The sequence below is a fragment of the Muscardinus avellanarius genome, assembly GCF_963383645.1.
Source record: "Muscardinus avellanarius genome assembly, chromosome: 8".
Taxonomy (NCBI): Eukaryota; Metazoa; Chordata; class Mammalia; order Rodentia; family Gliridae; genus Muscardinus; species Muscardinus avellanarius.
The window spans coordinates 51655769-51683737 of record NC_137794.1 but is presented as its reverse complement, the minus strand read 5'-3'; the positions used below and the strand labels follow the sequence as shown (position 1 = coordinate 51683737).

General features: G+C 34.4%; 1 protein-coding gene across 1 annotated transcript in view; it reads left to right on the top strand.

Moving 5' to 3' along the window:
• The window catches only part of MMS22L (MMS22 like, DNA repair protein), a gene marked incomplete at both ends in the record, with an annotated part of 132037 nt that overhangs the window by 39497 nt on the left and 64571 nt on the right, over positions 1 to 27969 (top strand). Inside the window, 3 exons of the mRNA XM_080700281.1 lie at positions 6617 to 6736; positions 8431 to 8654; positions 11586 to 12095. Coding sequence (XP_080556407.1) covers positions 6617 to 6736; positions 8431 to 8654; positions 11586 to 12095 — 854 coding nt within the window. The remainder of the gene's footprint in view (positions 1 to 6616; positions 6737 to 8430; positions 8655 to 11585; positions 12096 to 27969) is intronic.

Sequence of the window (27969 nt, the reverse complement as noted above, 5' to 3'; positions counted from 1 at the left end):
TTCATGGCCCAGAGGTCAGACTTGACCTCCTTTTAAAATAGTTTTAAATTTGCTGTTCACCACATCTTTAGACACATTGTATGGTAGGTTTTATAAAGTTTTATAAGTTATTTTTGTAAGAATTTATGAAAAAGTAGTAAAGAATACTTTTTAATTTGGAAAATAAATTACTTTTTGTTAGGAAAGACTTAATGAGGAAAAAAGGAAGTATTGTAAAAGAATGCTTTATATGTATATTTATAGTAGCTGTCTTTGAAAATCATTTTAATTGCTTGAAATTTTTTAATCTATTTGCTTTTCTAGATGAAACAAACTTAGTTATGATATGAATTTTTCTAATTGTGAACTAAGAATTGTAGCTTAGAATGGCAAGATTCTGCATATATAAGTTGTATCAGAAATGATGGGCCTATTAGCCTTTTAGAATCTTTTTCCTAACCACTGCAAAAGGTTCTACTTATTTATATTTTATTGTTTTTTTGTATCATTTTAATTGCTTTCTCATTCATTCTTAAAATATGCTGATTTAGTAACTTGAAATTTTTCTTACATATATTTTTCTATTTCAGGAATGTATATAACTAAAACACTTGTTGTGAAATAACTATATAAATATGTATCGTATATAAGTATATTATAGTAGTCATTGTTTTCATCAGTTATTAATTTAATTTTAAGGTCTTAACATAGCCTAATTAAAACCAAGTAAAATGAATTTTAGTAAAATTTGTTGGGTTATTTTTATGTTGACAGTTATTGCATCTGAGCCAGTAACTAAAAGCTTTAATTTTTGTATCAACTACTTGTGTCCTTTCAATTTCTGGACCTTTCATACTGTCATATTTAATAATTTTTAAAGATGTTTTCAACTCTTAAAAGTATGAAAATTTATGGTTTTGTACACCTAGGTTGTAAGTTATAGGGCATTTCTTTTACTTTTAGAGGAGACTCTAAAAGTTTATATGGATAGATAAATAAATAAACAAACCCATACTGGTCAGGGACAATAGGAGAGGAAATTTGTCTTCATCTCTATTCCATAGAAAAATTTTCTTTTTGACCAAGAGGTTGAAAGCCTTCTTTAGACACTTTTAATTTCCTAAAATTGATACTTTTTTTTTACATTTTTTACATTTGTCAGATGCATCTCTATTTTCAATAAAGTTTTTATTATTGTTGTTTTTCCTTCTCCAGTAAGTATGTGAGGAGAAAATATAGGAAGTAGTTAATATGTGCAGGTGTTCTCATTCTTCTCCCTGTGTGTTAACTCTATTATTATTTTTCAATAAGTTTGAACTAATCTATCTGGTCCTTCCCCTACTCCTGACTGTTGTATATTCTTTGTACTTTAGCTATCTGGACTTGAAGGTAGACAGCTCCTTTCTCTCTTTAATTCTACTGATGCACACGTGTGTATACACACTTTTTTTTTTTTTTTTTGGCAGTACTGGGAGTGAACCCAGGGGCTTTCTACCTCTGGGCTACACTCCCAGACCTATTTTATATTTTATTTGGAAGAGGGTCTCACTAAGTTGCTGATAGCCTCACTAAGTAGCTGAGGCTGGCATCAAACATGTGCGATTTTCCTGTTTCAACCTCCCAAGCACAAGAACGGGGGTTACAAGCGTGTGCCACCATACCCCGCCACACACAAACTTTTTAAAGGGACCTTTTTAAATTAGGAAAAATAGCTCAAAACAAAGCAATGGTTGAATATATGAAATATGAGAATGTAGAATATATAACAGATGCTATCTGTAATTGACTACAGACTAAAAAATAATGTATTTTCTAAGTCACACTCAACTGGTTATTTATCCTGCTAGAATTGTGGAGAATGGTATTATTATGCCATTTCTCTTTATTTTAATATGCAACCATTAGGAGGAAATGAGAAATGTATTTCCTTTTCTTCTAAAAAATAAATAAAGCAGCCGGGCGTGGTGGCGCATGCTTGTAATCCTTGCGCTTGGGAGGTGGAGACAGGAGGATTGCGCTGGTTCGAAGCCAGCCACGCTGGCTTAAGAGACCCTGTTTCCAAATAAAAATATAAAATAGGTCTGGTAGTGTAGCCCGGAGGTAGAAGGGCTTCCAGGAACCCCAGTACCATCAAAAAAAAAAAAAAAAAAAAAAAGAAGAAGAAGAAGAATAAATTAAAAAATAAATAAAAAATAAATAAATAAAGCAAATATATCCTAGAATGCCATACTTAACCTCTTTATGATTGGGTATAGTGTAAAGAGTATGGGCTCAAGACACAGAAAGACTATGATTCAAATCTTGGTCTTGACACAGAACAATCTTGATCAAACTAGTGTCCACTATATATTAATTTTCTGTTTGTTTTTGGCATAGATTTTTGTGTGTAACAGAGACTTGAGGGCCATGAATCCTAGCTCCTAACCAAAGTGGGCCTATATGAGCTATTTCTAAATTCTGAACTGTAACTTTTTTTGTAAAATGAAGGTAATAAAACTGGGATGTGATGAAACATACATGAACTAATATACATATATATATATACACACACGTATGATGATGTTGTATGATGCCTGACACATAGTTGCCATTCCTTTCATTTTCCCCAACATTACTTACTTTTTATGATTTATTTTTGTGAATATTACATGGCCAAATAAATTTCAAATGCCAAACCAAACCAAACCCTTCAAAATGAACATTTATAACTTACTTTTTTTTTTTTTTTTTTTTTTTTTTGCAGTACTGGGAATTGAACCCAGGGGCATTCTATCTTTGAGCTACACCCCCAGCCCTGTTTTTTATTCTTTTCTTTTTAAACAGGGTCTCACTTAGTTGCAAAGGGCCTCACTAACTAGCTGAGGCTATCCTTGAACCGTGATCCTCTTGTCAGCTTCCCAAATGCTGTGATTACAAGTGTGCACCACCATGCCCTGCAAAAACTTATTTTTTAACCTTGCAGATGTAATAAAATTAATGTTTTAATTCAACTCATTAATATGCTATAGAAATGAATATAAGCCTAGATCTAAGGTTATATTTCTATAATAAAATCAGATGTTTATGATGGACAGAATTTGTCTTTTTTGTTAAAGGGGTTTGTTAAAGAAAGCTAAATGTCTTTCCCTAAGCCATATAGCTGCTTAGTTTAAAAAAATAAATAAATAAAACACCAAACCTTAGTCGCAGCTTGGTGAACCAAGTGCTATACTGGGCACTGGGGACATTATCCTAGCCCTCGGAGAACTCATGGACACTTGACAGTAGATAAACATTAAGTTTAGCAAGATGAGCATCATGGTAGAGATGTTTGTAATGTACTGTGGAAGCATAAAGAAAGGTCACTGTCTAGCAAGGAAGTTTCCTAGAGGACTTGATGTTTATAAAGTGTCTTTTTTTTTTTTTGCGGTATTGAGGATGAAATCCAGGTGCATTCTACCTCCAAGTGACACCCCAGCCCTATTTTTTATTATTTATTTTGAAACAGGATCTCACTGAGTTGCAAGTGCCTCATTCATAGCTGGCTCTCCTCAAACCTCGATCTTTCTGTTTCGGTGTCCCAAATGCTGGAATTACAAGCATGCTCCACTACGCCCAACTTAAAATACCCTTTAAAGATGAGTAATTGTAAGAATAAGGGCCTTATTAAAAAAATTATCATTTCTATTCTTTGCCTATGTTTAAGTGACTCTCAGTCGCTGAAAGGCTTTAGTACTAAGATCACTGTTTTCTCCATAGCCTGTATACTACTTTTGTTAGTATGCCCAACTTTAATATACAGTCTACCTGCCCACTCAGTGTTTCTAATCGTATTTTTTAAAATATTTTATTCGCTTCTTACCAATGTGTTCTGATATTCTTCCTTAAACAGTATAGATTACACAGCCCATTATTATAGCCACTCCATTACAAGTTTTTGTGTGTGTTTGTGTGGCACTGAGGATTGAACCCAGGGCCATCCTACCTCTGAGTTTCATCCCCACTTCTGTTTTATTTTTATTTTGAAACAGGTCTTGTTGGCCTGTTGCAAGTCTCATTATTTGCTGAGACTGTCCATTAACCTGCAATCTTTCAATCTCAGCCTCCCAAGTACTGAAATTACAAGCATGCACTACCACATCTGGCTTTTACAAACATTTTTTAATTCCTTAACTCTTACCTGTTTTAAGCCTGGAAAAACCTACTCCTCCTCTTCTACCCTCCTCACTCCTACCCAGAGGTGAATATTTCTAGAGGAAATGAAATAATCATTCTTACCGATTTGCCTGACTTTAAATTCTTGATCATAAATCTCAAGTGGCAGTTAACTCTAGAATGTTTACTTTTTTACTCTCTATAATGATTTACTTCAGAATTTCTTTTTAACACACAATTCAACATATGCTCTGCCCTAGTCCACTCAGTTCAATATCTTGCCTCATAAATCATTGAGAAGATAGAACCAGTCAGATGAGAACTCTATCTTTACACCTTCAAATCTTCCAACATATCTGCTTTGTACTCAACCTATCAGCTATTTTTCTCTTATATTTAGAATGTTGCCAGTTCTATCAAGTAGTAACTCCTTTCTCTGTGTGCTAGCTCTTGTCTCTTCCTACCTGTTCGAGGACTTTATATCTCTCTTAAACGTCTTTACTTCCTTACTTTCTATCATTTCTGCACTCATTTATATTTAGATTTCCGTCTTTACCAGGCTGAGAGTGCTCATTATAACTTTTATATCCGTGACTTTTATATTGTTAAACCCCAAAGGTTCTTATTTGTTATCATTTTTTAAACTTCTTAGCTTTCAAATATGCCTTATTTTCAGGATGCCTGATTTTCTTTCTATTTCATTGAACACTTGTTTTTACTTTTAGAATCTCAGTATTTGTTCATTTTCTAAATTTTGGAATATCAAAGGGCTCTCAGTTCTGGATTTTTTTTTTCATTTTTTACTTATATTTTTTCTTTTAGTGATTTTATCTAACCTCTTAGCAAAAAAAAAAAACAAACTGTGAATATGATGTTAACACTTAGGTTTAGGTCAATAACTGACTTTGCCCTGAATTCTAGATCATATGTCAAATTGTTTGTGTAGTATCTCCACTGGATACCCTGTGCCTTTTTCCCATGTTCCTCTCCCCTAGTCTTTACTGTTTCAAAAATAGTACCATTAACCCATTTCTTTTGCCAAAATCTAGGAGTTCTGATTATCTGTCATTTGTTGCATCTTTTCTTAACATTTCTCTAAATTGTCTACCTACAGTTTTGCCAAATTGCTTCTTACCTGGTTTTCCTGCTTGCATTTCTATTTCCCTGTATTTATTCTCCATTGATGATCCAGAGCAGTATTTTTGGAAAGAAAAAAAAAAATCAGATCATGTCATTCCTGTGCTTAGATTCTTCCAGTGGCTTTACAACTGTACTTAAAGTAAAATTCAAAGTTCTTACAAAGACCAATAAATTCTCAAATGAGATACAGTTCTTTCTTATCTTTTAGTATTTAATACCAAGCTAATTGCTAACTCAAGAACTTCCCATGGTTTTGTTTATTTTGCCTTACATGCTTTTCTTTTGTGTTTTTAACTATTTGGCTTCTTTTCAGTCGCTTAACTCAAATGCCTCCTGTCAAAGCAACCTTGCTATTGATCATACCTGATCAAATTATGATGATTATTCTTCACTAGTGGCTCTGCCATGAACCCTGCTTTGTGTGTTTTTTCATAGCAGTTATATCTGTTTGAATATACCTTGTTTGTTTAAGTATCCATTTCTCCTTTTTTCCCCTAAGAATAAGCCCTGTTAGTACACGTGCTCATTGCTCTATGCCTAGTCCCTTAGGAGAGTGACTGGTATGTAGTAAACTTTATATATAGTTGATGAATGATTGCAGGAGTGTCATTTTTTAGTCAAATGTGGATGGCTTTTTCATCATACATGATTAGACTAAAAGTATTTACTTTTTTTCTCACCTCATTTCTTCTTGTGTGTGTTAAAACTAAATGTACTTTGTCAATCCTCTTTTAAAAGAATGACTCTTACAGTCCTATAAAATAATTTGGCCAAATACTTAAGTGTGGACCATGTCCTCTGAATTTGTGTATATCTTAATTATTAGACCATTTTTGCCACTATTTTTTATATGAATCTCTTTTCTACTCTTTGAATTTCCAATACCATTCATTTTCATTTTTGAAACACTGTATTTGTTAAATAGTTGAGCCCTAAATCACAGTGGGTTATATAGTTTTCATTATCTAAATATGTTAGTAGTGTCCAAAATTGTTTTTAGATATACCTTTCAAGACAGGCATAGTGGGCCTCTAATCCCAGACTCAGGGAGCTGAGACAGGAGGGTCACAGGTTTGAGTCCAGTGTGTGGTAACTTAGTGAGACCACATTTCAAAATAAGAAGCAAAATAGGGTTGGCATTGTAGCTTAGAGATAGAATGCCCTTAGGTTCAGTCTATATTAATACACAAAAAAGAAATATGTTCTATCAATTTAGACTTTCAAGTCTGAAGATGAGAATGGCTATGATTCGATGATATGAATTCATATTCTTTTTAGCTACTGGTCATTCAGTACTCTGTCAAATGATAATATTCTTGAAGCCAGAGCCCATTTATTTATTCCTTCATAACTTGTTTTTTAGGATGGTATATTAGAAGAGCAATTACGAATGTACCTTCACTGTTGTTTGACAATTTGTGATTTCTGGGAGCCAAACATTTCCATTGTCACTATCTTATGGGAATATTATAATAAGAACCTGGTGAGTAAATAGAATATGGATTTGTTTCAAGAATGTAAATGATATTTGAGGGGCTTTTTTATAGTTTTGTTATAAATAGCTATAAATTATTTCTTTAAAAGTTAATTTTTATTAAAATTTTATTGGAATAGTTCAAGAATAGTTTTATCTTTCCCAAACATTGTCAATAAGGAATTGGCATATAGGAGATAGCATTTGATGTCCCTTTCCTCTTGAGAGTGAGTATAAACAAAGTGACTAATATTGTAGCAGGAAGAGTTTTTGTAATCTTTATTTATGAATGTTTTCTAGCAATAATTGATTCTTTATGACACATTAAATAGATGCTACTTTTTTGAAGGAGATAGAATCTTGGCACTTATGTAGCCTATAAGCTTGTGGGTAAATACAAACATATTAGGGGGAAAAAAGGCTAAAATACCATGGGACACCAGAAGAAGGAATATCTAACCCAGTGTATGAATATATGTAAGACTTGAGAAGGTCATAATATTTTAAGTTGGCCTTGGAGATTAGAAGAATTTTCTAGTTACCAAAGAAAAAGAGTCTCCAACCTGAAGGAACAGTATGGACAAATGCATGCAAATGTGGAAAAGCCCTGTCTGTTTCTGTCATGTTAATAGTTCTGAACAATAGGCCTGGAGAGATAGTGGAGAGAGAAAGGAGGTAAGGAGAATAAAGATGATGGTCTGTGTCCACTGGAGGCTTGAAGATGATGTGCAGTTGAGTTCTGGTTTATTCAGGAGATATTGGAAAGTAAGGATGTTAAATATTAGATATGTATTTGAGGTTTTTTTTTTAATGAATTGGCTACAGATGAGTTAGTAGTCATTGTCATTATATAATTGTGGCTGAGAATTGGAGACAATAGATTTGGGAAGGAGAGGAGGAATTTAAGGGTAAAAATTTTAAAGGTAGATTGAATGGATTCAGTTACTTGCGTGTTGAAAGAAGAGATTTGGGAAATTCGTGGTTTTGGAAAAAGAGTTGACTTCTCTATCAAGATAGAAAATAATAACGGAAAAGTATTAATAAATAGCAAACTTGGGTTTGTATATAATGGAGGTATTAAAATGAGAGAAATACTTTTTTCTGTAGTATAATGGTAGGCTAATTGTAAATGACTGAAGCAAAATGTATTCAAGGTGAGTCTTATATAAGAAACCATAGAAAATATCAAAGTAAGTAAGTCATAGGAACAATAAAGGACATAGGAATAAACTTGAAGAAACTCCTTCTTGCCAAAGAGTGAAAATTTAGCATAAGATAGAATAATGATTGCAATGTATTAAAACAGCAAAAATGTTTGATTCAAACATTATTAAATCCAGAACATGGGAAAGTCTAAATAACCTGATATAAAAAATGAATGGTATAACAAAACTTGGAAAACTTGAGGAATGGAGAACTTTAAAGAATAAGTTTGTCATCCAAATGTTATATACATTTGGATATAATTAGGATACATAACCTTTTATTGTATCCTAATTTGGGCATACCAACTGATAAAAACACTTTTCAAGGACAACCCAAAATTTGGGCACTCTTGATGTTATATCCTTTTCTGGACTTTTTATTTTGGTGGATATATGATAATGGTAATATTTCTGAGTCAAACTTTGAATGAGCTAATTGGAATTCGCAGCTTTCTATTTTATGTACTAGGAAAATAATACTGTCTTTGTTGTTTTTAGAATAGTTCCTTCAGTATTTCTTGGCTTCCCTTGAAAGGCCTTTTTCATGTCAAGTCACCGTTGTCTATGCTTGAAATGGTGAAGACTTGCTGTTGTGATAAACAAGATCATGACCTATATAAATCCAGCAGTAGTTACATCATTTTTCTTTGCATTTTGGCAAAAGTTGTTAAGAAAGCAATGAAGAACAGTGGCCCTCATCCTTGGAAACAAGTCAAAGGAAGGTTTGTACAGTGTCTTTGTCATGAGCATCCACTGGTACCTTTAGACAAGTGTTAATTATTTGTCATTCTTAAGTTAACCTGTCATTGCAGTGCCCCCTCACATATACACATTTAAAAATGTATTTCTTAACACAAGACAACAGAAAATGAAACTTTCGATCCTGATCCTGCCAATTTGTTAAAGTGAGGAATAAATATCTAATTTGTATAAGGTTTCAGTTTTTATTCATCTCATCAATTCAAAAGATTAGAATCCCATATATTAAATACAGGAATGTTAGAGAAGTATTTTTTTTACTAATATTAATTATAATGTTATATGATCTACTACATGCATTTTATTAGAAGTGAAAGAAATTAAAACATCTCCATATTGTACATTGGCATCTAACAGATTCAGTTTATAAAGTTTTTATGTTCTTTGAGCCCAGCACTTCAATAGTGCTGCTACCTTGGATAAGAACTGAACAGAGCATAGTAGAAACAGGTATCTATTCTCATTTGGGGAGTGTGTCCAATTTTCATTTTTGGTGTGATAAACTTTTAGTTACATTAGTCGGCTGTTCCTTTTTGTTTTTGAGAGTTTTTCTTTTTGAATGGATACAATTTTTACTTGTTTTTACCTATTCTACTTCCTCGTCCATTACCCCTCCCCCCCCTTTTAGCCCTCTTTATGAGTACAGCAGCATCTGCCACTTGCACAGCTTATTTGGTGGGACGTCTCAGGGAGCAGAATACTTCTTGTTCTAGGTAGGGAATTCTCAAAAATTATTTAAAGAAATTCTTATTTGATTCCTACAGTAATTCTCTTTAGGTTATGGTAACAGAGTTTGAATTTTTTCTATAGAATCTACTTTTATAAAAAGATAGCTTCTTTATTAAAACTTCAGTAGTTATGTGGCCTGCTGTTTTCCTTTTTTTGAGGGATTGAGCCAAGGGCCTCACACTTGCAAAGCGCACAGCTACAACTGGACTATATCCCCAGCTCCCTGTAGTTTTTGTTTGTTTGTTTGTTTTGTTTGTCTGCTTGTCTCTGAATCTTAAATAATTCTATGAAAGGTATAATACTCAGGAGTATTGATGAAAAGGATCATTGAAATTTATTTAATTTTAACTAGTCTGTTAGGTAAATATGATATATCAATAACTACAGTGGGGCTAGCTGGGGATACAAAGAAAATTTAGACAGATCTTTTGATTGTAGAAGTTCTTACATAGTTTATAAGTGAGTACTTAACCTCTCATGAGCATTAATCATTTCTACCCTGAAGAAACCAGTTATATAGTTAAAACTTTTTAACAAACTATAAGTAATAATTCAAGATGAATTGTTTCCAACTCTAAGCCCTCAACCAATAAAAGAAAAGTATACCCACTATTAAGTTTATTAAGTAGTATTGCTAAGAGATTTTCTTAATGGCTAGTCTTAGACATTTGAGCACTAACAATTTTTCTTTCCAAGTAGTTAAATGTAATTCTTCTAGCACTTAGAATTGTTTACAAGCAATGCAAGAGGTCTTTGTGAGGGAGAAAGGGCATAAGGAAAATTGTTAAATAAAGTTTTTCAGTTAAGATTTCTGTAAAAGCACATCAAATTATACTTACAAGATTGCATATTGTGCCAGGCATGGTGATGCACATCTGTAATCTCAGTACTTGGAAAGCTGATGCAGGAAGATTGCAGGTTTGAGGCCAGCCTCAGCAACTAAGCTAGACCCTGTTTCAAAATAAAGAATGAAAATGGCTGGGAGTGTAGCTCAGAAGTAGAATGTACCTCGTTCAATCTCCAGTACCAAAAAGAAAAAAAAAAAAGATTACCTATTGTGTTAGTCAGCTTTGCATTACTCTGATACATACCTGAGACAATCAGCCTATAAAGAGAGAAAAGATTTATTTTGGTTCACAATTTTAGAGGGTTCAAGGCCATGATCTACTGACCCCGTTGCTTTGGATGAGATAGCACATCATTGTAGGAGCTTGTGGCAGAATCAAACCACTTAGCTCACAGCCGGGTGGGGGGGGGGTGATGAGTGGACCAGGACTCAGTCCCATTCAAAGACATTCACCTAATGACTTAAAGCCTCTCAGTAGGCTTGACTTCTTGAAGGCTCCACCATATTGTTGATGATTCCATGTAGACCTTTGGGGTGCATTTAAGATCCAAACCAGAATAGCATATATTCTTTTTTACTCAAAGGTGATAGGGGACTCACATAAAAGGAAATGCCTTGTAGTGTATGATCAGGGCATCTCTACTGTCCTTTGGGGAAAGCCACTGAGTCCTTTGATTCATGTGTAATGACTTGCTGCATCACTGGGAAGTTTGAAGGTTGGCTATTACATGATTTTGTGTTGTAAGTAGAAAAAGCATGAAGCAGCATCAAAATGAAGAAATTACCTACAACTTTGGAGTAATGAGACTGACATGAAGCTTTCTCATCGGTCATCAGTAAAAAGTGATAAATTTTATAGAAAATTTGGTATTATCAATCCACATATAAAATGCACAGTTCAACTGCCTAAAAAATAAGAATATCAACATTCTAAAAAAAATAAAGTGCACAAGTCATTCATAGGGACTGATCTACACATACACCTCCACACATACCCTGGGAAGCATGTATAAAGAAGTTAAAATAAAAATGTTCAACAAGAACATAAAATGGTAAGCAATATAATTTCCATTACTGGACATAGTTTACATAAATGTTGGTACAACTGTATGACAAAACACTATGTGTTCATTAAAGAGAATCAGAGAGGTCTCCATGTACTAACATAAAAAGCTACCCAGGAAATACCAAGCCAAAAAAAGGAGCTTATAGAACAAAGATTATGAACATGCATTTAGGGAGAAATGTCTAGAAAGTATTTTAAAAGATGAATTTTGTGAAAAAATAATCTTATTAAAACAGTTTTTTTGTTTTACAGAATATATTCTAAATTCCATCAAAAAAGAATGGAAGAACTAACTGAAGTTGGTTTGCAGAACTTTTTCAGCCTTTTTCTACTGTTAGCAGCTGTTGCTGAGGTAGAAGATGTAGCAAGTCATGTTTTAGACCTCTTGAATTTCCTCAAGCCTACCTTTATAACATCTCAGAGGGCCCTCATTTGGAAAGGTCAAATGGCATTCCTCTTGATGTATGCCCAGAAAAATGTGGACATTGGTGTTTTGGCTGAGAAATTTTCATGTGATTTTCGAGAGAAAGCAAAAGAATTCTTGGTATCTAAGAATGATGAGATGGTACAGAGACATACTCTCTGGACACTTTTATCCATCTATATTGATGGTGTTCAAGAAGTGTTTGAAACCAGCTGTTGCTTGTATCCTTCCCATGAGAAACTGCTTAATGATGGATTTAGTATGCTTCTGCGAGCCTGTCGAGAATCTGAACTTAGGACAGTGTTGAGCTTTCTACAAGCTGTTCTGGCCAGAATCAGGTATGTTTTCCAGCATTGTGCTAATTGACTGATTTGTTTTCTATCATCACTATATTGATTTTATATTAAAGTTCTCCTTTGACATACTTATAAGATCTAAATATTGAAGGAAGAGTTTGTTTTACTGCTTAGTTTTCAAACTGTTCTTGCAAACAATAGTTCTTCAAAAGAAAGCTAGAAAAGCTGGGCGTAGTGGTGCATGCTTGTAATCCCAGCATTCAGGAAGCTGAGACCAGAGGATTGCGGGTTTAAGGACAGCCTCAGCTACTTAGTGAGGTCCTCTGAAACTCGGACCCTGTTTCAAAGTAAAGAATAAAAAATAGGGCAGGTAGAATGCCCCTAGGTTCCATCCCCACACCCGCAAAAAAAAAAAAAAAAAAAAAAAAAAAAGAGAGAGAGAGAGAGAGAGAGAAAGCTAGAAAGCTTATAGGAAGACACAAGCAGCAAAACTAAACTCTTAACCATGCATCTTAGACATTTCTGTCCTTAATATGTCTTAGAAAGTAATTTAATTACTCAGAAGTATGTTATAGATGTTTGAAGCAAGATCATGAGCTCAAATCTGAGGTGATCTTTAATGGCATGTATGCAGTTTTATGCCCAAACTTGTGGCCTCAACTGCATTAAATATTTTCTGCTGAAACTATTTATTTTGAAATTAACATATGATTATTTTAACTCCAGTCACTTCATAAAAACTTACTGTTTTCAAATGAATCTAAATTATGCAAATTTTTATTCTTAATTATTCTTAATAATTTATTCTAAATAATAATAGAAGTTGTATAAAGAAATATGATTTTATTTGAAACCATGTCTGAAGTTAATGAAGAGACTCCTTCAATACAAATTCACTACGAAAGTAGCATCTCTTTCAGAGTACTAAGCTTGGCAAAAGTTTCCAAATTTTCAAAATTTATTCACTGTCAAATTTATTACTAAATACTTAATTTACATTCTTCTGATATGTCCTCACATTTTCAGTCCTCCTTAGGTGTTATATAGCTTTATATTCATCTGCTTTATTTGGTTTAAGTAGTAAAGGCTTGGCCAGAGTTCTTGATTAGTAATTATCTCCATGTTTCCCATTGTTAGAATATTGAAGCAAGAATCTTAAACACCTCAAAGTTTTGGAATGGAGGGTAGATGGAAAAATAAATTAATAACCAATTCCATAAGGAAAAGCTCTTACTAATTCTGGAACTTCTTTGTGAATTATGTTAATTTAGTACATTTATTAGCATGTTTTATTCTTCATTCAAATGCTAACCATATTTGCTCAGTTTTTAAAATAAATGATAAATATATATGCCTGTGCTTCCTGAGCAAATGAGAAGTTTCACATTTCTCTTTCAAGTCTATTTGTCTTATAAAAGAAGAAGGAAAAGGAGAGAGCTAATTTAAGTCATCCCGGTGATAAGAAACTAGAGTCTCCAAGAGATTTAGGAGCATGGGATTAAGAAAGGAAGGGAGAATGTGGCATCTTGAAAAGAAGCAGTCATGGAAACAGGCAAAATCCATTTGTTTTTCTAACATTTCTGTTGAAAATGAATAAGTTCCTGTTAATCCTCCTTAACGATGTATTTCTTTTCTTTTCTTTTCTTTTTTTTTTTTTTTTTTACAAGATTCATGTCCTACAAGCACTCTTTATTTAAATGTTTAGTTAAGAATTCTTGGCAGTCTTTTTTATTTTTCTAAGATTTTTGCATATGACTGTACCATATTATCATGGTAAAGAGGTTTTAAAAAAGAGGAGCTTTAAGGTGACTGTTTTCTCTCTACTTTCATTTTTTATTCTCTAGTTCAGTAGTTCTCAACTGGGATGGAGATTGTTCTCACAGGATATCTGGCAGTGTCTGGAGATATTTTTAGTTTCAACTGGGAGGATGCCACTGGAATCTAGTGGGTAGAGGTCAAGAATGCTAATAAACACATGCAGGGCACAGGACAGCTCCCACAACAGAGATTTACAGTGTGAAGATTGAGACACATGGTTTTAGTGCTACGCCACAGAAGTGAAGTGATTTCTTACAAAATTTTCTAGACATTTCCCCCTATATGTATGTTCATAATCTTTGTTCTGCAAGCTCCTCTTTTTTTGGCTTGATATTTCCTGGGTAGCTTTTTATGTTAGTACATGGAAACCTCTCTGATTCTCTTTAATGAATACTTAGTGTTTTGTCATATAGTTGTACCAACATTTATGTAAACTATCTCCACTAGTGGAAATTACATTGCTTACCATTTTATGTTCTTGTTGAACATTTTTATTTTAACATCTATATATATGCTTCCCAGAGTACATGTGGAGGTATATGAGTAGATCAGTCCCTACGAATGAATTGTGCATTTTATTTTTTTAAGAATGTTGATTTTCTTATTTTTTAGGCAGTTGAACTATGCATTTTAAATGTGGATTGATAATACCAAATTTTCTTTTTTTTTTCTTTTTTTTGGATTGCCAACACTTAATTTATGTTTTTTATTTATTTATTTATTTATTTATTTATTATTTAATAGTATAGCAATTTATCCAAAATTAACAGTGATAATCTCACATAACAGATTCATATGTCTGATATCAAACTTTTGATCACTTACAGATAACATTTCAATATTTCTTGTTTTCTTTCTTACCAGAGAATATTTTTTCTTTTTTTTGAGGTAAAACTGTCATACATTTATTTATTTTTTTCCAGAAAAGAAATCTAACATGAAATATGGGCTCTAAATACCTAAAACAATCTCGAAAAAGAACACAGCTAGAAGATGTACATTTTCTGATTTCAAACTTTATAAAGCTATAATAATCGAAACAGTATAGTACTGCTATAAAGTCAGATATATAAACCAGTGGAGTAAAATAAAAAGCCTAGAAATAAATTCTTTCATATATGGTCAAGTTATTTTTTACAAGGTTTCTAAGAACATTTGGTGAAGGAAATAATCTTTTCACTAAATATTGTTAAAAAATAATAATTACATGAAAAAGAATAAAATTGGACCCTTACCTAACACCATATAAAAATATTAACTAAAAATAGATAAAAAACCTAAATGTAAATCTTAAGACTATAAACTTTTAGAAGTAAACCTGGGTCATTAAACTTCACAACATTTAAATTGGCAGTGATTTCTAGGATATGATTTCAAAGGCACAGGCAACAAAAGAATAAACTTCCTAAAAAATAAAAAAATATATTGTACATCCAAAGACAATGTAAACAGAATTAAAAGTTACTGATAGAATGGAATAAAATATTTCCAAATGCTATATCTGTAAGTAATTAATATTCCAAATAGAAATCCTAATAATTAGCTATAATAAAAGCAAACAATACAATTTAGAAATAGGTAATGAATCTCCAAAGATTTATATATGACCAATAAGCACATGAATATCACTCATCATTATTACAATATAACTAATCATTATGGAAATACAAATAAAAACTATAGTGAAATACTACACATTTGTTAGGATGGCTTCATAACATGAATTACCTTTCTCCAGCCCTTTACCTTGAGTTTGTTACTATCTTTACTTGTAAAGTGTGTTTTTTGTAAGCAGCAGATGGATGGATTCTGGTTTTTAATCCATTTTGCCACTTTTTGTCTTTTTATTGGGGAATTGAGGCCATTTACATTCAATGTGATTATCAAGAGATAACTTTTAATTCCTAACAAGTTAAGATTTTATTTCTGTTTTAAATACTGTTTATTCTTCTTTGTTTAGTTGTCTGCTGAATGGAAAATCTTATTTCTCTGGTTCTGGTGTGTATTACATATTTCTTCTTTGTAGTTAATCTCTTTGAGTATTTTCTCTAGCGCTGGTTTTGAAGACATAAGTTCCTTCAGTTTCTGTTTGTCATGGAAGCTTTTTATTTCCCCATCTAATTTGATAGAAAGATTTGCTGGGTAGGAAATTTTTGGCTGGAAGTTGTTTTCTTTCAGAGTTTGGAATATGTTACTCCAAGCCCTTCTGGCTTTCATGATTTGGTTTGGGAAGTCTGGAGTGATTCTAATTGGTTTGCCTCTGAATGTCACTTGGCCTTTTGTTTTTGTTGCCTTTAAGAATCTCTGCTTGGCTTCCACATTGGTCATTTTGACAATTATGTGGCATGGGGAACCTTTTCTCTGATCCTGTCTAAAGAGAGTTCTGTAAGTTTCCTGGACCTGCTTATCGACCTCTTGCTCTATGTTTGGGAAATTTTTTGCTATTATTTCTTTGAAAAGATTATTGATCCCTTTGGTTTCACTTTCTTTTCCCTCCTCTATTTCGATTATTCTTAGGTTATCTCTCTTAAAATGGGCCCATATTTCTTCAATGTCAGATTCCTGTTGTCTGATTTTTTTTTTCTAAGTTATAAATTATGTGTTCGTTTTTGGAGTGATCATCTTCTAGGAGTGAGATTCTATTTTCCATGTGGTCTAATCGATTATTTATAGTCTGAATTGATGCCTTTACTTCAATGATTGCATCCTTTATTTCTTTTAGATTCTATCTAAATTGTTTTCAAAGGTCCTGTATTATTTCGACAGTTATATTCCTGATTTGATCTTCTGAAGATCTCTGAATTTCTGTGTTATCAGGTTCTGCTTTATGGGGTTGTGGGCATTCATTGCTCTATTGTTGTTCTTTTTTCCTATGATTTCAGAAGTTTGTGCCTTCTCTGGGTTCTTCCCCGGGTCACCACGACTTCACTTAGGGTGCTCTCTGGATATCGAGTTTGTGATAATTTCAGCTGCCACTACTCCTTTACTGGGTTGTATTGTAAAGTCTCAGACCCTGGGAGTTAATCAAGGCTGCATGAGACCATGGGGGTGCCGGGCAGGGTGTTTTCCCATGGGGAGCTGTGACTAGGGTGTGGTACTCTGCCATCGCCACTCCTTCACTGGGTTGGACTGCAAAAATCTCAGACCCAGGCAGATTATCAAAGCTGTGCAAGTCCCTGGGTGTGCAGTGCTGGGATTTGCCCTTTAGGGGGTCGCAGTTTCACTTATGGTTATTGTGTGCGCTGATCTGGAGCTGTCGCCTGTGTGGTGAACTTGCCGCAGCTGCTGGCAATATGGCGCCACTGCCATGCTCTTGACCGTGAGGCTGGTGTATTTTCTGGTTTTGAGCTCCATTCTGAGTCCCTGGAAGGCATGATGAGCTTGGCCACTGGGAGTTTTAAATCTTCTTTGCGCTCAAAGAACTGCTGAATTACACCAGGATGATCTGCAGCTGCTCAATTCAGCTCCTTGTTTACCTTTCCTCTCTGGAGCTTGGTGCTGTGAAGTAAGATGGCACAAGCGCAGCTCCGCTGCTGCAATGCGGGCTGGTTTCTTTCCTGGTCTTTGGTTGTTCTTTAGTCTTTTTTTTCCTCTGTCCCTTGTGTTTACATTTTTTTATTTTTTTGTTGGTAGTGTTTTCTGGCTATTAAAAGCGCTGATTTTGTGGCAATAGAGATCAATCAAGTGTTAGCAGGACTCATAAATGCTGCTTTTGTTGGTCACCATCTTCCTGGAAGTCCCCAAATTTTCTATAAAAATTTATATCACTTTTTACTGATGACATATGAGAAAGCTTCTATTTTAATTTGTGTCATTATGGATAGAGAGGTATGCATTCTAAAATAAGAACTATAATATAAAAGTTTATTAACAATGTTAGTGGAAACTTGGTAATAGAATGAAACCTATTTTGAAGATTGGAGAGGCTTTAAAAGTAGAATAGAAAACAAAAAATAGGTGATTTTTTTTTTCTCTATTTCAGCTTTTCACTTACTTTTGTTTGTTACAAAGCTCCTAACTAGGAGTTTTCTTGGTAAAAGTAGTGACTAGAAACACAAAATTAATTCTTGTGTTTTTGAAATATGCACAGTTACAAATACTGTCTCTTATTTTTTTAAATAATTCTGCATTTCTATTTCTAGATAAAAATAAAAACATGGAGGCTTTGTGCTTACTTAAAATAATAATTAAATTTCCGAACTGGCTCTCACTCTGTAATCCACTATACCTTTGTTTTTGCTCATTAAAAAATGATAGCTGCCAGGTGTGGTGGCGCATGCTTGTAATCCCGCGCTTGGGAGGCGAGTATAGGAGGATCGTGCAGGTTCAAAGCCAGCCTTGCTGGCTTAAGAGACCCTATTTCCAAATTTAAAACAAAATATATAAAATAGGTCTGGGAGTGTAGCCCGGAGGTAGAAGGGCTTCCAGGAACCACCAAAAAAAAAAAAAAAAGAAAAGAAAAAAAAATGATAGCTTATTTGGGGACTTTTGATTATTTTGATTTTATAGTTTAGCAAATTCAGATTATTTTAATGAATCAGTTGTAAAAAACAAATTGAGAGGTGTGGAGGTAAGTCAAACAGATTTATGATAATCAGCACCATTTCAGCAATCTAAATTTCACTTCTTGCAATGCAAAAAAAAGTTTGCTTTTAAAAATTTAATTTAGTAGAAATCATTTATCAGTAAAGGCAAGCTATTTCAAGAGAAGTAGAAAGACATTGCTTGCAAGTACGTTGTAAACTATAATGTGTGTCTGTTAATCCATAGGATCATTATTCAGAGGTAGAAATTAAGAAAGGATAGTGAAGACTGTAGACTATGTAAATTTATAACTATATGAGGAGTTTTTCCTAATTGAATCTAGATTGAATTTGTAGTTTGCTATCCTCTGGAGTAGAGGGATGGTAGTGTGTGCTATTGATCTTCAGGACTAGTTTATGAACAAAGAACTGAGATGTTTACATTGTTAACATTTGATTCCTTGCACAAATAGGTACTTCGGGTGTGGTATACTGTTCAACTATGATCTCAAACAATTGCTGTAAAGTATCAAATTAGCTGGTGCAGCTGCACACACCTGTAATCCCAATACTTAGGAAACAGACAGTAGGATTGTAAATTCAAAACCAGCTGGCAGTAATTTAGCAAGACCCTATTTCAAAATAAAAATAAAAGTACTGGGGGTGTAGTTCAGAAGTAGAACACCCCTGGTTTCAATCCCCAGTGCCAAAAGAGAATATGAGAATATCACGTATACAATTTATATTGACAAAGTTCTTGTGCAGTTTTAATAGAAGGATGAGTTCAGAGTGTGAATAATGGTATGGCAACTTGCAGGGGCTCATTTATGCTTTCTATGTAGGCACTGCTGTTCTTTATATTTCTTGATCTTGCACAGTAATTTGCACACAGATCTTCAATGAAACGGATTACAGTATATAATAAGAGGAACTGTGATTTAGATAGTTTCATTTTATACCTCAACTTAGCATTCCAAGGTAGATATGGTCCAGAGAGAGTAACATTTCATATGGAGTATTTTAGGGGAAAATCCCAGAAACCATGGAACGTTGTTTACCTTAAAATAAAGAAGGAAGAAAGCAAGGGAGGAGGGGAGGAAACAAAATATCCTTTTAATATCTAATCAGGGAGATATCTTCCTAATATCTTAACCCAAAATTTAGAACGTTCTTGAAGATTTTCTTATAGCCATCTTTTAGGTATGCTATACACTACTGATACTATGAGAAAAGTCCAACATTTTGAATAGTTGCTAAAAATTTAAGCATATTTTATCTTTTAAGTTAAGAACAGGGCTAAGTTCTTTGAATTTTGGTTTAGAGAGAAAAGATGGATTACACAGATTGATGATATTTATTCCTGGCTGCATCCCTGCCAAGGGAAAGAATGAAATACTTTACCTTAACAGTCTCTTCTTGTTTTCAAATTCAGGTGGGAATAAGGTACCAGACCTTGCATAAATGTGTGTGCAGGGTGTGTGTGTGTGTGTGTGTGTGTGTGTGTGTGTGTGTGTGTGTGTGTTGAACTGAGTAATAGTTTTATAACTGTATGACAGAAATTATAGGTGGGAAGGAACTAAGATCACTGATTAAAGGGAGAAGCAGCTCCCTCTAGGCTGTTAAGAAATAATAACTTCATATGCCACTTTCTGCTAACTGGAGCTGATGGCTCACCAGAGCATTCTTTATTGCTGATTAAGTAGCATTATGAAAATACTGACTTGGTTATGTTAACTAAATGCCTGTGTGTTTAAAACTCCGAATGTCAAATAGTTTTAGCAGTCATCTTTAACATTTCACATCACCTTTCTGGAATCACATTTTTAGTTGTCACTTGCCTATTATTTGAGGTTAATATAAAAATGGCAGTCTTTCATTTGTAGAGTTAGGTTTAGCCAAAAGCTTTTCTTTAATTATATCCATTCATGCTGCTATAGTTAAGGGTCTGTCAGCATTTCCATTATAAGCCTCTATTTTCAGGGCTTTATAACATAGCTATGAAAATTAGCTCTGGGCAAAAACTTGACATATAAGGCCTCATGAGATTCTTCCTCCACTACCCCCCTTTTTCATTTTTACTGATGTAAGGGTGAGTGATTTCAAAATGCCTTTTGGCATCTGCAAATATCATTTGGAGTTTAAAAAGAAACAATAAATTTTCAGGCTTTGTACCTGTTTGTTCTAACACTTAAGGGAGGTTGTGGACTTATGAATTTAAGCCAAATGGATATTGATCAACTGACATCCTGTTTTGTATTAAACAAGAGCCTAGTTTCGAAGAAGTCTAAAGGCAGTTGAGAACTTGCCTAAAATGCTAAATATAGAGACTAAGAAATAGTTCAGAAGGGATGATTGCCGTGTGTGTGTGTGTGTGTGTGTGTGTGTGTGTGTGTGTGTGTTACTGGGGATGGAACCTAGGGGCTTTCTACCTCTGAGCTACACTCCCAGCCCGAGGTTTATTATTTTTTTAATTTTAAATTGGAAACAGGATCTTACCAAGCTACAGAGGTCCTCACTAAGTTGCTGAGGACAGTTGTGAACCTGCTATCCTCCTGTCTCAGTCTCCCAGGTACTGAGATTATAGGCATGTGTCACCATGCCCATCTTTAAAAATTATTTTATTAGTAAATTGCAGTTATACATCATAATGTGGCTGAATGTGAGAAAAACATACATGCCCTCAGCTGTGGGTATATTTCCCTCCACCTTCCACCCGACATGATTATCTTTTATGAGATGTTCTTTGTTAGAGTACAACTCCTTAAAAGATTAACCCTCCTTTCCCTGACTTCAGAATACATTTTGAAAGTACACATGCGACTATTTGTTGTATATTTGTTTTGGTCTTTGTGGTGGAAAGAACATGCATGGAAGATCTGTATTTATTACTGCCCTCCAATATTTTTCATGCCTAATAGTTTATTGATGTATGAAGTATTTATTGTAAACAAAGATGTTTCTCTTTTTCCTTCATTCAGTGGGAGAACTTGGAGTTGATGAGGTGGGAAAGGAGTTCAAGAACAACTATTTCTTGTGGAACTGACTGCTATATGCCAAAAATTTGCATACTGTCTCATGAAAACTAGGATGCCCTTGATACATGCATGCTTTTTCTTCTTTTTGTTATTGGGTGTTCTATTAGTATGAGTGGGTTATAGATCTTAATTATTGAAAAACGGTTTACTACAAATAGAATTTCAATTATTTTAGAAATAATAAAATGTGTTAGTTCCTTGGTTTGCTTTGTATATTCCGGACAGCCCAAAATGTGGGTCCTATTTTATCATATAAAATCATTGAAAATTTCAGCGCAGTGTTCAAATTGACGGGCACATGAGGAAAGGTCCATAGAAATAATATATTGCCGGTGTTTCTTTGAAAAATGTAGTAGAGAGCTGTTGTGTTTTAAAGGAACCTTTGCCATACATGCTTAGGCTGTATCAGAGAAAGCAAAGGTATCTGAGGAAATGTAGTGTAAGTCTTAACTATTTCAGGAAGGTTATAAACTTTGCGTTATGTAAAGATAGATACTTTTACATTATTTAATGCTTCATGTGCTTTCCATTTGAGTACATGCATTTTTATGAATTAGTATTTTGACCCTCATTACTCTGCCATGCTAGAGTTTTTCATGGTGTTTTCTACTCACATATTTATCACAACCTCATGCCGTGATATAAACTGCTTATTATATTAATTTGCCAATATTTGTTTACTTTATTTTGCTAGAACAAACTATCTACATAATTTTTCATCTATATGAATTAATATTTGGGTTATTTAGTCTAACTAGATCTGCTATCTAGATATGAGTCTTACATAAATATGAAATGATTTGTTAATATTATAAAACTTATATGTCTAAAATTTGACTAATTTATTGGTAAATTGAGGATAATGTCACCTATCTCATTGGGCTATTTTGAGAATTATATGTGATAATGATTATAAAGTGGTTACTAAACATTCAGTAAGTGTTAAGTAGCGCTATCATTATTGTTACTATTATTTTCAAAATAACCTATCCTATAATCATTTTGTTGTAATATACTTTAGGCCTGGTCCTGTCAGTGGATTTGTGTATGCACATTAACTCTTAGATGGCTTTTAACCTATTCCTAGTATAGAGCCAGATACTTTAAAAACAAAAAATTGTAGGGAACATGAACATTTCTTATTGTAATAGACCTGTTGGAAATTGTGATTCTCTGTTCCTAAGAGCTGCTATAGAAAATGAAGTGACTTATTTTTATTTATTTATTTATTTTTTTTGTGGTACGGTGGTACTGGTGTTCCTGGAAACCCTTCTACCTCCAGGCTACCTTCCCAGACCAATTTTATATTTTTTTAAATTTGGAAACAGCGTCTCTTAAGCCTGTGCAGCTGGCTTCGAACCTGCACGATCCTCCTGTCTCCGCCTCCCAAGCAGGGATTACAAGTGTGCACCACCACGCCTGGCATGAAGTGACTTTTTTTTTTTTTTTTAATTTATTTATTTTTTTTTATTAAAAAGTTATGTTTTATTTATTTTTTTTTATATATAACAATTTTTTTATTGAACATAAATAGTATACATTTACACTATATTTGGTGCCCTCCCCCCCCCGCCCACATTTCCCCCCCACACACACACCAATGGTTGTCCAGGTTAACCATGTCTTATTCATAATTTTACACATGTTCAAGTGTAGACCCTTATTAATCGAGACCGGCCTTCCTCCTCTCCTATCTTACCATCCAAACTTAGCTAGTATTTCCCCTTCAATATCTGGAGTCCCTCTGGTATTCTTTGTGTTTCCTAGTTTGGGCATATTAGAGGAAACATATGTATCTTCTTCTTCTGTGCTTGGCTGATCTCACTTAACATAATGTTCTCCAGGGCTTTCCATCTTCTTTCAAATGATATAATTTTGTTCTTCTTTATGGCTGAATAGAATTCCATTGTGTGTATTTCCCATAGTTTTGCTATCCATTCATCTGTTGATGGTGATCTGGGTTGGTTCCATATTTTGGCTATTACAAATTGTGCTGCTATGAACATAGGTATGCATATGTTGCTGTAGTTCTCTGAATTCAACTCCTTTGGAAAGATACCCAGGAGTGGTATAGCTGGGTCATATGGTGGATCTATTCCCACCTTTCTTAGGAATCTCCACACAGATCTCCATAGTGGTTGAACTAGTTTGCATTCCCACCAACAGTGTAAAAGAGTTCCTCTTTCCCCACATCCTCGCCAGCATTTGTTGTTATTTGATTTCTTTATGCTTGCTACTCTGACTGGGGTTAGATGGAATCTCAGTGTAGTTTTGATTTGCATCTCCCTGATGGCCAGTGATGAAGAACATCTTTTCATGTATCTATTAGCCCTTTGTGTCTCTTCTTTTGTGAAGTGTCTATTTAGTTCATTTGCCCATTTCTTGATTGGGTTGTTTGTTTTGCTAGTGTAGAGTCTTTTGAGCTCTTTGTATACTCTGGATATTAGCCCCCTATCAGAATGGTGGCTGGTAAAGATCCTTTCCCATTCTGTAGGCTTCCTCTTTAGGTTATTGATAGTTTCCTTTGATGAGAAGAAACTTTTTAGTTTGATGTTATCCCACTTGTTTATTCTTGCTTTAATTTCCTGAGCTTTGGAGGTTTTGTTGAGAAAGTTACTGCCTGTGCCAATATGCTGTAGTGTTGAACCTATGCTTTCCTCTACTAGCTTCACAGTCTCAGGTCTAATTTCTAAGTCTTTGATCCATCTTGAGTTGATTCCTGTGTTTGGTGAGATATAGGGGTTTAGATTCATCTTTTTACAAATGGTTAGCCAGTTCTCCCAGCACCACTTGTTGAAAAGGCTGTCTTTTCTCCAGCGTATGTGTTTGGCCCCTTTGTCAAAGATTAATTGACTAAAGATGTGTGGGTTTGTTTCTGTATCTTCTATTCTAATCCACTGGTCAGTATATCTGTTTTTGTGCCAGTACCATGCTGTTTTTACTACTATTGCTCTATAGTATAGTTTGAAGTCTGGGATTGTAATGCCTCCTGCGTGTTTCTTGTTATTGAGAATTGCTTTGGCTATTCTAGGTCTTTTCTTTCTCCATATGAAATTCATGATTGATTTTTCTAGGTCTCTGAAGAATGTCACTGGTATTTTAATGGGAATTGCATTGAACCTATAGATCAGTTTTGGCAGAATGGCCATTTTGATGATATTTATTCTGCCTATCCATGAGCACGGGAGATCTTTCCATCTTCCAAGGTCTTCTTCAATTTCTTTCTTTAATGTTTTATAGTTTTTGTTGTAGAGGTCTTTTACATCTTGGGTTAGGTTTATTCCTAGGTATTTTAGTGGTTTTGAGGTTATAGTGAATGGAATTGTTGTTTTTATTTCTTTCATTGTGGATTTGTTGTTGGCATAAAGAAAAGCCACTGATTTCTTTAGGTTGATTTTGTAACCTGCGACTTTGCTGAATTTGTCAATCAGGTCCAGAAGTCTTTTGGTTGAGTTCTTTGGGTCTTCCAGATAAAGGATCATGTCATCTGCGAATAAGGATAATTTTAATTCCTCTCTTCCTATGTGAATTCCTTTGATTTCCTTCTCTTGTCTGATTGCTGCAGCAAGAGTCTCAAGGACTATATTGAAAAGGAGTGGTGATAGTGGGCATCCTTGTCTTGTTCCTGACTGTAGCGGAAATTCTTGCAGTTTTTCCCCATTCAATATAATGTTGGCTTTGGGTTTGCAGTATATTGCCTTAATGATGTTGAAGTACTTTCCTTCTATCCCAATTTTTTGCAGTGTTTTTAACATAAATGGGTGTTGGATTTTGTCGAATGCTTTTTCAGCATCTATTGCTATGATGATGTGGTTTTTGTTCTTGGTTCTATTTATGTGGTGAATAACATGTATTGATTTGCGTATGTTGAACCAGCCTTGTTTTTCTGGGATGAAACCGACTTGGTCATGATGTATTATTTTCTTGATATAGTTTTGAATGCGTATAGCTAGTATTTTGTTTAGAATTTTTGCGTCTATGTTCATTAAGGATATTGGTCTGTAGTTTTCCTTTCTTGAGGTATCTTTATTTGGTTTGGGGATTAATGTGATACTGGCCTCATAGAAGGAATTTGGAAGAGTTCCATCTCTTTCAATTTCCCGGAACATGTTATGCAGTATTGGTATTAGTTGTTCACTGAAGGTTTTGTAGAATTCAGCTGGGAACCCATCTGGGCCTGGGCTTTTCTTTGGTGGAAGAATTTTTATTGCCATTTCTATTTCTTTGGTTGTTATTGGTTGGTTTAGGCTTGCTATGTCATGAAGTGACTTTTTAAGTAGCATAAATATGACGTGTATGTGTGGTCTTCCTTTAGGTAGTTGATTTTTTTTGTATGTAATTTTTTTTTTATTATGTCTCTTTATTCTCAGGGCTGCCATCATCTTAGTTTATAGAACATTAATAAAGTTTGCCTCTGTTTCTCAGCTTCCAGTGCCTTCTCAGGGCACCTCATGTTCTTCAACAGCTTATTTGAGATATAGTTCACATATCTTACAAATTACTTATTTAATTGCTTTCTTAAGATGTAATTTAAATTCCATAGAATTCATTCATTTTGAGTATATTCACAGTTGTGCAAGCATCACAAATTTAGAACATTTTATCACACCCTAAATAAACCCTCTCCCATTAGCAGTCACTCCTTATTTTCCCCCATCCAATACCAAATTATTGGCAACCACTAATACACTTTCTGTTTCTATAGATTTACTCATTCTGTGGACCTCCCATATAAATGGAATTCTACAATATGTCATCCTTTGTACTAATCTCTTTCACATAGAATAATGTTTCCAAGGTTCACCCACATATATACAGCATTTACCAGTATACTCCATTCCTTGTTATTGCTAACTAATATTCCATTCTGTTGATATGCGACATTTTGTTTATTTGTTTTTCAACTGATAGGCATTTGGGTTGTTTCCACTTCTGACTGTGCTCAGTAATTTTACTATCAACATTGATCTTTATGTTTTTGTGTGGACATTCAATTTTCCTACTCTTGGTCATTTATCAGGGAGTGGGATTGCATGGTCATTTGGTAACTGTTTAACTTTTTAAAGGAATGCCAGACTATTTCCAAGAGGCTCTGTGATTTTACATTTCTACCTAGAATATGTGAAAGTTGTAGCTTCTCAATATTCTTACTGATACTTGTTGCTGAATATCTTTTTGAATGTAGTCATCTTAGTGGGTGTGAAGTAGCATCTTATTATAGTTTTGATTTACAGTTCTTGTTGTTTGTTCATTTTGTGGTACTGAGAATTAAACATAGGGGCTTTCTACCTCTGAGACATACCCAGCCCTATTTTACTTTTTATTTTGAAACAGGGTCTTGCTAAATTGCTGAAGTTCTTGCTAAATTACTCAGTCTGGTGTCAAACCAGTGACCCTCCTGTCTCAGACTCTCCAGTACTGGGATTTCAGCCATGCAGCATTATACCTTCTGATTTGCAGTTATTTGGCAGCTAATGATGCTGGCCTATTTTTATATATCTATTGATTGTCTTTAAAGAAATATCCATTCAGATCTTTTGCCCATTTTTATTTTATTTTATTTTATTTTCAAAATCAAACTTTTTTTTTCTTCTAAAAAAATATATAATACTACGAATTGTAGCAGCCAACACACAGCCAGTGCTTTACTGCACTTCTGCCAGACTCGGGGAAGTTAGTGAATTCTCAGCTGCTATGATCAGCATTCGTTGTAGGAGGCAGTGCGAAGAGTCACAGCGATCCAGGCTCCCAGAGTTCGAGCCCAGGCTCTGCCATGCCCGGCGTTGTCACTTTGGATAAGTGACCTTACCGCTCGTCCTCTCTTAAGTGGGAACAGGATTCATTACGAGGCCCAGTTATGTTAGCACCTGGTGAAGGTCCAGAGCATTAGGGCTTGAGGATGTCAGCCGGAGGAAACCGAGGCTGAGAGGGGCGGCCGGGCGAGCCCAGCCTGGCGCGCAGCGCTGTCCAGGAGCCACCGGGCCGGGGTCTCGGGCAGGCTCCTCAGGCGCCTCTCGGAGCGGAAGGGCTTGCCCATTTTTAAATTGTCCTATCTTTTTATTATTGAGTTCTAAGAGTTCTTTATATGTTCTGGATTCAAGTCCCACAACACGTTGATGATTTGTCAACATTTTATTCTATTCTGTGGATTCACTTTCTAAACTGTTATTTTTTGTAGCACAAGTTTCTTGCTTTGTGGTAAAGCCTTGTTTGTTTTTTCTTTTGTTGCTTGTGCTCATTTCATACTCACTGGACATGTTTATCTTCTTAAAGAGCAACTCTATGTCATTCTGTGCTTTAACACCTTAGTGATACCTTGATGGACACAGAAAAAAATATATTTCTTATCATGATCTTCAAAGCCATCCACAGTTTGGCTTTACCTGCATTTACAAAGTTTTTGTGTGATTCCCCTTTACTTTAGTCAGATGGGACTGTTAGCATTCAAGACTGCTTCCTATCCTTCTTACCTTTGCATATATTTTTCTATCAAAACTAGCTGGACGCCGGGTATGGTGGCACACGCTTGTAATCCCAGCT